Source organism: Scyliorhinus torazame, chromosome 10, assembly GCF_047496885.1.
Source record: "Scyliorhinus torazame isolate Kashiwa2021f chromosome 10, sScyTor2.1, whole genome shotgun sequence".
NCBI classification, from domain to species: Eukaryota; Metazoa; Chordata; class Chondrichthyes; order Carcharhiniformes; family Scyliorhinidae; genus Scyliorhinus; species Scyliorhinus torazame.
The window spans coordinates 33591819-33606051 of record NC_092716.1 but is presented as its reverse complement, the minus strand read 5'-3'; the positions used below and the strand labels follow the sequence as shown (position 1 = coordinate 33606051).

The 14233-nt window shown below is 50.6% G+C and overlaps 1 protein-coding gene across 1 annotated transcript in view; it reads left to right on the top strand.

Moving 5' to 3' along the window:
• The window catches only part of LOC140430450 (polycystin-1-like protein 2), a 228784-nt gene that overhangs the window by 113370 nt on the left and 101181 nt on the right, over nucleotides 1-14233 (top strand). The window contains exons 21-24 of the mRNA XM_072517932.1: nucleotides 2980-3111; nucleotides 6160-6388; nucleotides 10282-10475; nucleotides 13699-13929. Coding sequence (XP_072374033.1) covers nucleotides 2980-3111; nucleotides 6160-6388; nucleotides 10282-10475; nucleotides 13699-13929 — 786 coding nt within the window. The remainder of the gene's footprint in view (nucleotides 1-2979; nucleotides 3112-6159; nucleotides 6389-10281; nucleotides 10476-13698; nucleotides 13930-14233) is intronic.

Sequence of the window (14233 nt, the reverse complement as noted above, 5' to 3'; positions counted from 1 at the left end):
CACCAGTGAGTGTACCAGACGCCTCATCACTAAAGTGCCCAACCGTGGTGAGTGTTTCTGCGATGGTGGAGGGTGTTGGTGACAGCAGTGGCGTTGTGTCGTGCTCTTCGTCCCACTCTGAGTCCATGGCACTTTGGGGTGGGGGTTCGTCTCCACCCATCCACTCTGAGTCACTGTCCGGTATTTCGTCTTCCCGGGTAGGGGTGTCCTGGGTAGTGCTGTCCCGGGTAGTGCTGTCCCGGGTAGTGCTGTCCCGGGTAGTGGTGTCCCGGGTAGGGGTGTCCTGGGTAGTGGTGTCCTGGCTCAGATGTGACGGGGGCCTGTGGCTGCCCCCCTCATCGCTGGGTGGTCGCTCCCGCACGTGACGGGGGTGTCGTCTCCCTGTTGCTCCAGGTCTCTCCGTCTCCCGTGGTGTGCGAGAGGCATCCTACGGGCGTCGCATGCTGGAGGGTCCGGGTCTCTCCGTCTCCCGTGGTCTCCGAGGGGCATCCTGCGGGCGTCGCATGCTGGAGGGTTCGGGTCTCTCCGTCTCCCGTGGTCTCCGAGGGGCATCCTGCGGGCGTCGCATGCTGGAGGGTGCGGGTCTCTCCGTCTCCCGTGGTCTCCGAGGGGCATCCTGCGGGCGTCGCATGCTGGAGGGTGCGGGTCTCTCCGTCTCCCGTGGTCTCCGAGGGGCATCCTGCGGGCGGTCTGCATCTGCGGGGATGGGTGCCTGGACGTTTGGTCCTGCGATACACAATGAAGCATGCATGGTTAGACATCAGGCAGTGATCAGGTGATACGGGAGAGGGGGATATAGGGGAGGGGGGATATGGGGACGGGCTGTTGGTGGCTCACTTGCTCGTGGGGCCCCGACCTCTGCATCAGCAACCTCCCGGTCCTCAGGTCCGCCAGCCAGTTCCAGGGCCCTTTCCTCGTGTACGGTCAGTGGCCTCTCATCAGCGGGCCCTCCTCCAGTCCTCACATGCTCCCTGGTGTTGTGTGCGCGCTTCTCCTGTGGGGGGGGGGGGGGTGGTGGCAGGGGTAAAAGGCAACAGTGTTAGGCAGGTATATGAATGCACGCCATCGGTTGCGCGTGCATTGCAGAGGTTAAGGTTAGGGCTGGATTCACTTGGGGATATGGGGGATATGGGGGAGGGGGGGATATGGGGGAGGGGGGGATATGGGGGATATGGGGGAGGGGGGATATGGGGGAGGGGGGATATGGGGGAGGGGGGATATGGGGGAGGGGGGAATATGGGGGATATGGGGGAGGGGGGATATGGGGATATGGGGAGGGGGGATATGGGGGAGGGGGGATATGGGGGAGGGGAGATATGGGGGAGGGGAATATGGGGGATATGGGGGATGGGGGATATGGGGGTGGGGGGAATATGGGGGATATGGGGGAGAGGGGATATGGGGGAGGCTCACCCTGCCTGCTCTGACGAGGTCGTTCACCTTCTTGTGGCACTGGGTGCCTGTCCGTGGTGTTAGGGCCACAGCGGTGACGGCCTCTGCCACCTCCCTCCACAGACGCCGGCTGTGGCGTGGGGCAACTCTGCGGCCGTGCCCGGGATACAGGGCGTCCCTCCTCTGCTCCACCGCATCCAGGAGCGCCTCCACATCGCTTGACTCGAACCTCGGGGCTGAGCGACGGCCAGCCATCAAGTCGTGTGTTGCGGTCGGCTGTTCCGGTCGGGTGGGGGGGAGCTGCGCGGCCTTATGAGCCGTCACGCCGTGCAGCGCGTATGACGCTGCACGGCGTGAACCACTGCGCAAGCGCGGATCCCGTTACGTCGCTGCTAGCCCATTTCGGGCCGCAGACTATCGGCCCATTTTTATGACGTGACGCAAGTGGGATTTGCGCCGTTTTTTGCGCCGATCGGCGGAGTTTCCGCCGATAACGGAGAATTTCGCCCATGATCTTAATAATCTTTATTAGTGTCACAAGAAGGCTTACATTACATTACATTTCAATGAAGTTACTGTGAAAATCCCCTAGTCGCCACACTCCGGCTCCTGTTCGGGTACTCTCAGGGAGAATTCAGAATGTCCAATGCACCTAATAAGCATGTCTTTTGGGACTTGTGGGAGGAAAACAGAGAACCCGGAGGAAACCCACCCAGACACAGGGAGAACGTGCAGACTCCACACAGACAGATTCCCAAGCCAGGAATCGAACCTGGGACCCTAGCGCTGTGAAGCAACAGTGCTAACCGTGATTATTCTGCTTTATTTAGTTCATTTTTCTCCAATTAAGGGGCAATTTAGCATGGACAATCCACCGACCCTGCAGATCTTTGGGTTGTGAGAGTGAGACCCACGCAGACACGAGGAGAATGTGCAAACTCCACACCGTCAGTGACCTGGGGCCATGATTGAACCTGGGTCCTCAGCGCCGGGAGGAAGTAGTGCTCACCACCATGCCAACCTTGCTTTATTTAGTTCATTAATGTTAGTTGAACCAACTCAAAGTCAATGGAAAGGAATTTTGGACAGAGTGTAAAGCACTGATTCACAATCACTGGTTTTATGTGACTGCCTGAACTGGAAGGTCATCCCCTCCATTTTTACTACATGAATCTCAGGATGACAGCACGGCGGCACAGTGGTTTGCACTTCTGTTTCACATCACCACGAACCCGGGTTCAATTTTGATTTTGGGTAATTGCCTGTGTGGAGTTTGCGCATTCTCCCCGTGTCTGCGTGGGTTTGCTCCGGGTGCTCTGGTTTCCTCCAGCAGTCCAAAGATGTGCAGGTTAGGTGGATTGGCCATGCTAAATTGCCCCTTAGTGTCCAAAGGTTAGGTGGGGTTACAGGGACAGGGCAGGGGATTTAGGGTGCTCTTTCAGAGGATTGATGCAGAGTCGATGGGTTGAATGGCCTCCTTCTGCACTGTAGGAATTCTATGATTTGTATTGTTTTAAGGATGGCATTTTGCAATTCTTTTGTTTTTCGTTGAAATTCAGCAAGTAGCAAAGTTTTATCTTTTTTCAGGTGGTCAGCTTTTCAGTGAACCCTTTCATGTGGACGAGGAAGGATGAAGTATCAGGAGCTGTGAGTGGTCTGACACTGACATCAGTAAATGGTACCATTCATTCTGTCCGCAATCTGACAGAAGATATTGAGGTAAATCTGTGAACTGTGTCCCTTTGTTTCCATCATCAGCGGAAAGAACCTTGACACTTCAGGGGGGATTTTAACACTGAGGCCGACTGCACTGGGGAGGGGAAAATAATTCAAACCTCTAGCCCACTTCCAATCTGCCCACTTCCAGTTCTAATAGCTAAATACCATCACCAATAAGAATTTCCAGGCTAATGTACAGTTGAGGCTTTTCTAACCAATGGTATTTCTGAAAATTGTAAACAAAAGCGGTGGACGTGATTTTCCATCCCTTCCTGCCAGCGAGACCTTCTAGTCGTGCCAAAGCCATTCCCAACATGACAGGATTCCCAGCAGCAGGATGGGTGAGCCATGCCAAACTCCGTTGACTTTGGCAGGACCAGTAGATCCCAGCGACCACCAATGGCTGGCCACCTCCGCCAAGGTATAACCCGCCGTAGGGTTGCCGGTACATATTGGCCTGTGGTACCGAAGACTTGATCTCAGAACTAGCAACAAGCACTGAACAATATTCATGCAACGTGCAACAAGGGCTACACAACATTCAGACATGAGCTGATATGTGACAAGTAGTATTCACGCCTTCTAGATCCAAGGCAATTACCATCTCCAATGTGAGACAACTCTAAATATTTCCCTTTAACTGTCATTGAAAAAAAAGTATTTAATCAATTACCATCACTGAATGCCCACCATCAACATCCTGGGGGTTACTATTGACCAGAAACTGAACTGGACCAACCATATAAATACTGTGGCTACAAAAGCAGATCAGAAGCTTGGAATTCTGCAGTGACTAATTCGCCTCCTGACTCCGCAAAGCCAATCCATGCTCGACAAGGTACAAGTCAGGAATATGATGGAATATTCTCCTGGATGAAGGGCTGCACACCATCCACGTAAAAGCAGCCGGCTTCATTGGCACCCCATCCACCACCTTTAACATTCATTTCCTCCATCACCAATGCACAGTGGCAGCCAATGTGCACCATCTACAAGATGCACTGCAGCAACTGACTCAGGCTCCTTTGACAGCACCTTCCAAATCTGCAGCCTCCACCACATAGATGAACAAGTCCAATGGAGCGATATCGCTTCACTGTCACTGGGTCTTATTCCTGGAACTCCCTTCCTAATAACACTGTGGGAGTACCTACATCAAATGGACTGCAGCGGTTCAAAGGGGCAATTAGGAGTGGGCAATAAATACTGGTCTTGTTAATGATGTTCCCATCCTAGGAACAAATACTGAAAAGAATCTCAGCAAAAGTTATAATAGTAAAAAATATATGTAAAATGTAGCTTTACGGTGTGTCACTCAGCCCAATTCTAAGCTAGCTTTAATTACCTGTAATTTCATAAGGGGAATTCTGGTAATACTGGAGTTTGGAAGGATGGGAGGGGTATCTCATTGAAATTTACAGAATACTGAGAGGCCTAGACAGAGTGGACGTGGAGAAGATGTTTCCATAAGTAGGAGAGATTAGAACCCGAAGGCACAGCCTCAGACTGAAGGGACAATCCTTTAAAACTGATATGAGGAGGAATTTCTTCAGCCAGAGGATGGTGAATCTGTGCAACTCATTGCCGTAGAAGGCTGTGGAGGCCAAGTCACTGAGAGTCTTTAAGACAGAGATAGGTTCTTGATTAATAAGGGGATCAGGGGTTACAGGAAGAAGGCAGGAGAATGGGGATGAGAATCATCAGCCATGAATGAGTGGCGGAGCAGACTCGATGGCCTAATTCTGCTCCTATGTCTTATGGTCTTATGGATTGGTTCAATGTGGTGAATGTATTTCACCTAATGCATGAGCTGTCTGTACTGTCTGTATAATAATGTGACCCATGACCTGGAAGTGATGATATGGGCTACTTCCAGGTACTGTACTGGAACCCTAGTGGGCTCCGCCTCTGGCTCCGCCCTCACCGGGGCCATATATAGTCCGGCCACTTATGGGTGGCACTCATTTGTTCAGCCGTCTCTGGCAGGCTAGTTCATGGATATTAAAGCCTAAGGTTCGCTCGTTCTCACGGTCTCACAGTGAATTGACGGGATGACATTCAATAAAGTATTTTTTAAACCATTGTCAAAACATATATTTCATTTAGTTTTTAAATGTCAAATAGTTCATTATTGAGTGATTTTTACAACAGGTAATGGCATGGCAGAGCATGTCTGTCTCTGAAGAAACACATGAAGACAAATAGAAAAGAAGAATTTGACAGCACTGTCTCGAACTCTACCAGAAAACTCAAAAATAAATTGAGAATCTGGGGCGATATTCTCCCCAAACGGCGCGATGTCCGCCGACTGGCCCTCAAAACGACGCCAATCAGACGGGCATCGCGCCGCCCCAAAGGTGCGGAATGCTCCGCATCGTTAGGGGCCGAGCCCCAACAATGAGGGGCTAGGCCGGCGGCGGAGGGATTTCCGCCCCGCCAGCTGGCGGAAACGGCCTTTGTTGCCCCGCCAGCTGGCGCGGAAATGACATGTCGGGGCGGCGCATGCGTGGTAGCGTCAGCGGCCGCTGACAGTTTCCCGCGCATGCGCAGTGGGGAGAGTCTCTTCCGCCTCCGCCATGGTGGAGACCGTTGCGGAGGCGGAAGGGAAAGAGTGCCCCCACGGCACAGGCCTGCCTGTGGATCGGTGGGCCCCGATCGCGGGCCAGGCCACCGTGGGGACACCCCCCGGGGTCAGATCACCCCGCGTCCCCCCAGGACCCCGGAGCCCGCCCACGCCGCCTTGTCCTGCCGGTAAATAGGTACTCTAATTTACGCCGGCGAGACAGGCAATTTATCGGCGGGACTTCGGCCCATCCGGGCCGGAGAATCGAGCGGGGGGGCCCGCCAACCGGCGCGGCCCGGTTCCCGCCCCCACCGAATATCCGGTACCGGAGACTTCGGCAACCGGCGGGGGTGGGATTCACGGCAGCCCCCGGCGATTCTCCAACCCGGCGGGGGGTCGGAGAATGACGCCCAAGGTTTACTGCTGAATCGTGGAACCACATTTCCATAACTTTTGAATTGTAAACTAGTTTGTTTCTGTCACAGATAATACTTCCTAGATCTAACGTATTGAATGAGAATCGGACTGAATTTAAGCTTGTGGACAATCTGACCATCATTCAAGTGAATGTAACTTCAGACAGTGGAACTCTGCTGATTCATCTGGAACCCGAGCAAAGCATTCCCCTGCTCCTCTACTTCAACTATGAATCTGAACCCAATGAGACCAGCTTTCTAATTACCGCACAATTACCTAATATTAAGTACACTGGAGGTAAGAGCAAATGAAAAGGTAGCAATAAGAAATCTCTACAAGGAGGACAGGCTACAAGAAAGCAAGGAAAACGACCCCTTTCCTTCTGCATTTAATGGTCCTTCTTTTCTGGAGAAGTTTCATGTTGCACTTGAAAGGTTAATGCCGTTTCTCACTCCACAGACAGCATCAGACTGGCTGAGTTTTTCCAGCATTTTCCGTTTCTATTTTTGTCGGTATGTGCGTAGACTGCCACATTGACATTAAAACACAGAGTTCTAAAGCGTAGGAGGAGACCAGTCAATCTATTCCCACCCATGCCAATTCTCTGAATGGCGAGCTTTAAAGTCCCATTTCCCTAAGCCTTCTCCATTATCTTCATTTTTTTTTTAATGCATTCGCTTTCCTGAGAACAATCATAGAATTTACAGTGCAGATGGAGTCCATTCGGCCCATCGGGTCTGCACCGGCCCTTACAAAGAGCACCCTACTGAAGCCCCTTACAAGGAGCACCCTACTGTAGCCCACATATCTCCCTATCCCCGTAATCCCCACTTAACATTTTTTTGGACACTAAGGGCAATTTATCATGGCCAATCCACCTAAGCCGCACATCTTTGGCCTGTGGGAGGAAACCAGAGCACCCGGAGGAAACAGACGCAGACACAGGGGGAATGTGCAGACTCTGCACAGACAGTGACCCAGCCGGGAATCGAACCTGGGACCCTGGAGCATGTGCTAACCACTATGCTACCGTGCTGCCCGTGATGGGGTGGGATTTTCCAGCCCCAATACTGGACGGGCATTGTTGCGAGCAGGACCGGATAATTGGGGAGCCGACTACTCAGCCGGTGTCAGAACCAGAAAATCCCGGCCTTGGATTCTGTTCTTTTTACTGCTCGGGTTTTTGGCAAAATACGCCGGGCGGGATTTTCCGACCAGCCAGCCCTGTTTTCTAGGGAGGTGTACCCCGTCGGGAGCGGGATCCTCCATTCCGGCAACCGGCTAATGTGATTTATATTAGGGTGAGACACGGTGGTTAGCTCTACTGCCTCACAGCATATGGGACCCAGGTTCAATTCCAGTCTTAGTTGACTGTCTGTGGGGGTTTGCACATTCTCCTCCGGGTGCTCCGGTTTCCTCCCACAGTCCAAAGATGTCCGGGTTAGGTGGATTGGCCATGATAAATTGCCCCTAAATGTCCAGGGATGTGCAGGTTAGGTGGGGTTACGGGGATAGAGCGGGGTAGTGGACCTAGGTTGGGCGTTCTTTCTGAAGGCCAGTGCAGACTCGATGGGCTGAATAGCCTTCTTCTGCACTGAGGAATTCTATGGTTATCACTCCTCTCTGGCTTTTGTTCCTCAAGAATGGTCAAATTCCCAAATTAAAAACTAATTTGTTTTCACCACCTTTATAGGGAATGTATCGCAGATCACAACACACTGAGTAAACATTTCCTCGTGTCACATATTGTTTGCAATTCCTTTAAATCTGTGTCTGGTGGCGTGGAGCTCCATTCCTTCTGCCACTGGAAACAGATTCTCTTTATTGACTGTATCATGTATCCTGATTTTGAACACTTGCCGTAACCTTCTCTGCTTTAAGGAGAATAATCCCAGATTTTCTAATCTCCTCAAATAACTGAAGTCTCTAATCCCTTGTATCATTTCAGTAAATCTCGTCTCCATCCACACCAAGACTCTAACAACCTCCCTGCAGCATGGTGCCCAGAACTGGCTGCAATGCTGTCACTTCATTATAATTACCAGCTGCTCTTGCTTTGAATGGCTGAATAAGTTACACCTCTATGGCTGGGATTCTCCAGCCCCGACGTCAGATCCCGATTCTCGGGCGCCCGCGGGATCGCCGCCACGCCGGTCGGGGACCATTGAAAGCGACATCCCCGGCGATTCTCCAAGTGCCTGCCATAGAGTTCATAGAATTTACAGTGCAGAAGGAGGCCATTCAGCCCATCGAGTCCGCACCGGCTCTTTGAAAGAGCACCCTACCCAAACCCACATCTCCTCCCTATCCCCATAACCCAGTAACCCCACCCAACACTAAGGGCAATTTTGAACACTAAGGGCAATTTAGTATGGCCAATCCACCTAACCTGCACATCTTTGGACTGTAGGAGGAAACTGGAGCACCCAGAGGAAACCCACGCACACACGGGGAGAACGTGCAGACTCCGCACAGACAGTGAACCAAGCTGGGAATCGAACCTGGGACCCTGGAGCTGTGAAGCAATTGTGCTAACCACCATGCTACCGTGCTGCGTTCAGCTGAGTCCCACCTGCGTGGGTTACGTATGGTCCCACCCGGCGGGACCTGGAAGTTCTGTCTGCGGAGGCCGTCCTGGGTGGGGGGATCCGACCCGGGGGAGGGGGGGGGGGCCTTCGTGGTGGCCTGGCCCGCGGTCGGGGCCTACCGATCGGCCGGCGGGCTGGTTCCATGGGGGCCTATGTTCTTCCACGCCGGTCCCCTGTAGGGTTCCGCCATATTGCCCGGGGCCCGGCGCAGCGACGGGAACCTACGTGCATGCGCGAACATGTGCCAGCCATGGCGCGCATGTGCAAACACGCGCCAGCCGTGCTGCACCGGCTGGAGCAGCGGAAACCACTCCGGTGCTGACCTAGCCCCCTTAGGAAGAGGTGAATACCTGACAATCGAGGACCGTTGATGCTGGAGTGGTTCACGCTGCTTATCACGCCGGCATCAGAACTTGACTGCGGGATTGGGGAATCCCGGCCTGTATATTTTTAACTCGGTTAAATTTTGTTTGCGCCCACAGACAAAGTTTTACGGGAGGGCTTCTTGAACCCAATAGTGGACTGACCTTGGGGATGGGTCATGTGCTCTCTTGTGTCAACAGTACTGTGCTCCGTGCCACATTAACCCTTTATGTGCCAGATGCTTATAAGACAGTGGGGCCCTGAACCACAAGAGGCAGACCCTGAAGGTAGAAACTCCCCTTCCTTCCTGCTCTTTGAAGAAAATCGGGCTCCCCACTCCTGCCCGACTGTCCATGCCAACCATTTATGGCATGAGCAACTTATCATCAGAGTCAACTGGCTTGGTAATGAGACTAATTGACCGTCGATTATCTATTTAAGTATGGCGGACGGGGGGTGGGGCTGCCTGTTTTGGCAACCCCCCACAACATTACTGGACTAGTGTCCAGAATACAACATTAGAAAGTGCAACAAAATTGAAAGACTAATAAATGTGATATTTCTAATCTATCAGAGTCAGAAAGCAGAGCAACAAGAGAACAGTAGGTTGAAAAATTCTTTAATCATTCAAGTGATTTCTAGTATTTGTTAGATCAAAGCAAAACAGCATTTCAAGCATTGGTTAAATCTAGCCAAAATGGACAACATTGCTAACTGTGACTTAACTTGGAAAAAATATTTAATATATAGAAATTTAACGTATTCGGTCTCCTTGAAGCACTGGTCTTGGTTCTAGGCCTTTATTACAGGGCTATGCTTTCAACTGTGTTTTGAATGGTCAGTATTTGCAGATTTTCCATGTGTTGTAGATTAACAGACCTCACTAGCAGCATGCCGAAGATTATTTGCAGTCTTATCGTTCACCGAATTAAAACTAAACAAGTTCAATTCAAACTGGGTTGGGTTTGATACTGAAGTAGTAAGATGCCTAGTTATTCCATCGTGTTTCTGTTGGGAAGTTTCAATTAACACATTCATAGGCTCATTTTAACAGTTGAATTTACTCTGCTACATTAATTTGCAAACACCAGCACCTGTACATTGTGCAATGCTGAACTCTGTTCAAACTCAAATATCTTTATTCAACAGGAATTTTATTCAGATGGAGCCTGTTTCAGTTGACTCAAATGGCTCTGTTTCTTAATGTGGTCACAATTTTTCTCCATCTTTTCCGACAAGCTGCAAAATACACCTGGCTTATTTCTCCCACTGAGCTGATGTATGGGGTTGGAACATATTACTTATCCGTGAAACCTGCCCCAGATCAAAACTCTTCATTACCGACCAACATTTCTGTGGCCTTCACTTCCTTTATGTCCCAGTGTGTATACTGGGATGAAGTTAACAGCAACTGGAGTTCATCTGGATGCCGTGTGAGTGCCCTTACTTCGTAGTGCAGTAGTCCCAGTGACATGTAGCCTAAATTACATTCTGTAAGAGAGCGCCTGTATTGGTTATTAAATATCATTCATTCCATAATACAACTCACTCAGGATCTGTTGAGACGCCACAGCTTTAACATCATTGTAAATGCCTCCATTTCAAATCAATTACTGTTAAAAACACCAAAGGTGAATCAAGTACGAGCTATGTTTTTAGCCAAATCAGATACTTTGGGCGACCGGAGATTCCCGCCCGAGGTCAATGACCTTTACACATGGTCCGCGCCCGTGGTGATCCTGCGGCGAGCGTGGCCAAAGAACCCAACCCTTTATTCCAAAGAGTCATGCAAGTCAACCACATGGTTATGTTTGACTAAATTCACCAATGGAATAAGGAGTGCTTCTTTGCAAAGTTGAGGCCTCGCATGGGTAAATGTATGGGCGCAATTTTCTCCAAATATTTCTACGTGTGGTCTCTGGCGGGAAACACGATGTGAATTCCGTTGTGCGAGTCGGCAGGTTCCAGATCGCAATCCACCCAATTCAATGTTTTTGAAGGGAGGTGAGTTTTGCTCAGGTACCGAGAGGGGCGGGGCATTAACATGCCTTCAAGCCCCCCAGCTTCACAGAGAATGATGCCCAACTTTTAAAGGACTCCCCAATCTCAAAGTGACAGTAAAAGCCGACCACCACCATCCCGGCAGTGGAGTTTCAGGGCCCCTCCCCCACCACCATCCTCATTGTCATTAACTCCATCTCCCCTCCCCCGCCAAACACCCCAAAAGATTGGTGGCATTGGGACCCTCCCAATGGGTCTCTGTTCAGGCCCCCCCCAATTCACTAGTACCAGCGACAACACCGCCTCACCAGGTGAGGAACACCCAAGATGGGGTTGCCAAATGCCCCCACTTCATTCCCCCCTTTGATGCCCTGCCCCCTTTAAGATCCTGCCCATTTTGAACCATGCCCCTTTCCAGCCCTTTAAGGCCCACCCTTTGGCAGTTCCAACCTGGCACTCCCGCTTGCTCTCTAGCAGTGCCAGGCTGGCTTTGCCAGGCCAAGACCCAGACCAACCGAGGGCTACAATACCCTCAGAGCCCCCCGGCATGGTCATCGGGGCTGGTCTCCGGTGGTGAAGACCTGCGGCTGGATTCTCCATTCTGGAGACTAATTGCACCTGGTCTCCATTGGCACTAAGAGCGGTGCCCAGGAGCAATTCCCTCTCCTTTTGCCATGCAAATCTGGCATGGAGTAAATTCACGAGAATCCCGGTATTTGGCGGCCATTTTGAGCGTGCTGCCCGAGACCAAGGTACAGCGGCCTGCACCCCTGACCCCTCCAATGTAAATCCTGCCACCCCCCCACTCTTCTGAGAAGTAGGGAAATCCCCCCCCCCACCACTGGAATAATGGGGTTCCACTCCCACACAGTGCGCTTGCATGAGGCTGGCCCAAACCCCCCCCCCCCCATGAGACCCCCCTCAACAGATCCCCAGAGACTCCCGATCAGAGACACTCCATCAGAGACCCCCATCAGAGACTTCCCTATCAGACCCCCGAAAAGACCCCCATCAGACTCCAAAACTCAAACCCCCATCAGACACCCCCTCCACAGACCCTCCTCCACAGGTCCCCCCAACAGAGACCCCTCCATCAGAGACCCCCATCAGAGACTGCCCTATCAGACCCCCTGAAAGACCCACATCAGACTCCAAAACTCAAACCCCCACCAGATGCCCCCTCCACAGACCCTCCTCCACAGATCCCCCCAATAGCGACCCCCCCATCAGAGACCCCCATCAGAGACTGCCCTATCAGACCCCCTAAAAGACCCCCATCAGACTCCAAAAATCAAACCCCCATCAGACATCCCCTCCACAGACCCCTTCCACAGATCCCCCCAACAGAGACCCCCCCATCAGAGACCCCCATCAGGCCCCCCCCCCATCAGAGACTCCTGCCTGAAAGCGCAACAGCAGTCCAGCCAGTCGGTTGAAAAATCATTGCATTTTCAATTATCCTTTTCTAACATCTGCAGCCCCAGATATAAGTGTTTAAAGCAGCAGGCGTTACAAGTGTCAGAGGTTTCCTCGGAAACCCAATGCACTTCAAATGGTTTGAAATCCCTTGACAGACTTTGAAATGCAGATCTTCCATTCAATTTCACACAGCAATACATTGTATCAGCCAATGATTGACAGTTTTATTGCTCCAGAGACAGCTGCTTGGTGGATTGTTTATTGACCTTTCCCTTCACACCTGAATGCATCTCCGCGCACCGGGAGCATCGCGCACTATTTGGCGCCCAGCGAAGATACTGTTTCGAGCCTTTCCTGACAGCGGGATTGAGCTGGGCACACAGGGCCGGAGAATCACCTCCATAGATGCCGCTGCTTAACAAGCTTATGACACCAATTTCCTTTTGTCAGTAATTATGTAACAATCTTACTGTAAATTATAGTTACTGTGATATGAATTCAATTGTTCTATTTACAACATGGAACAGAAATATATAAAGGTGAGGGGAGTAAAGTGCAAGGATTGTTAGGTCTGAGTCTTGCTACAAGCTGTGATCAATGGAGTTAAACGAAAACAATGCTTGTACTGGCAAGGCATCATTTAGCATTTGAAGTCTTTTTTTTAATTCATTCACTCAATGGGTGTGGACATCGCTGGCTAGGCCAGCATTTATTGCCCGTCCTCAATTGCTCTTTTCCACCAATTAATTAAGTTATGGTCAATCTGTATTTTAATGCCATTTATCTGATTTGGTTCAGTAACTTTTAAGACTTTTGCCTAAATAAAAACCTATACCCCTACCACACTACCTCTCCATAAAAAATTCAATCAATGCTTTGGATATCTTTATCAGCTACAGTCTCTCGTCACAGCAAATAATGATCTGGATGCTATTTTCTCTTGCATCTGGATGATTATTAATATATAATAATTAGACTTTCAGATTAGCCATAAACAGGTTTCAAGAAATCAGCAAGAACTGGGTTAAATTAATATAGATCAGTAACAAAGTGATTAGAAATCAAATTTGAACAATCGCCTGTTGGAGTTTTTTTTAAACAAATTTATCCATTGCTCTAATTCTTCACACTCACTTCCTTCCGCGATAGTTTTAAAGAGGCTCTCTACCCAAAACTCAGTTGGAGGATGCATGTTTGCGAGTACAGGCTTCTACATGTCTCTGTTTTGGATTCCAGGTGGGCCCTTTAACAAGCAGCAGCAATACTCAGTGCCTGTGCAACCACCTCACCTTCTTCAGCAGCTCCTTCTTTGTCATGCCCAATGTAGTAGATGTCAGCAAGACAGCAGAACTGTTTGCCACATTTGTGGACAATCCAGTGGTTGTTACAACTGTCGCCTGCATTTTCGGGCTCTATATTCTTGCTGTCGTTTGGGCAAGAAGAAAAGATAGGCAAGACATGGCCAAGGTGAGTTGTTCATCCACTTACTTTCATTTCCAATCTCTCGCCCTCTCTCTTTCTCATCTCTGTCTCTCATTCAATTCAGCTCATTGCGTGTTTCTCTGTTTAAACAGAAGGTGGGGGTGCATTTAATTAGGCAGGAGAGCAGGGGCCACGTTGCCATCCCGCCTCCATCTTGAATAAGTCAATAACGGGAAGGCCCATGGACGGCCTTCTCGTCCTGCAACCAATTGAGGGGGCAATTAATGCCCAATTAAGTGCCACATCCCACCATTGCTGGTATTAACCTAGTAGCAGGTGGGGACCAGGA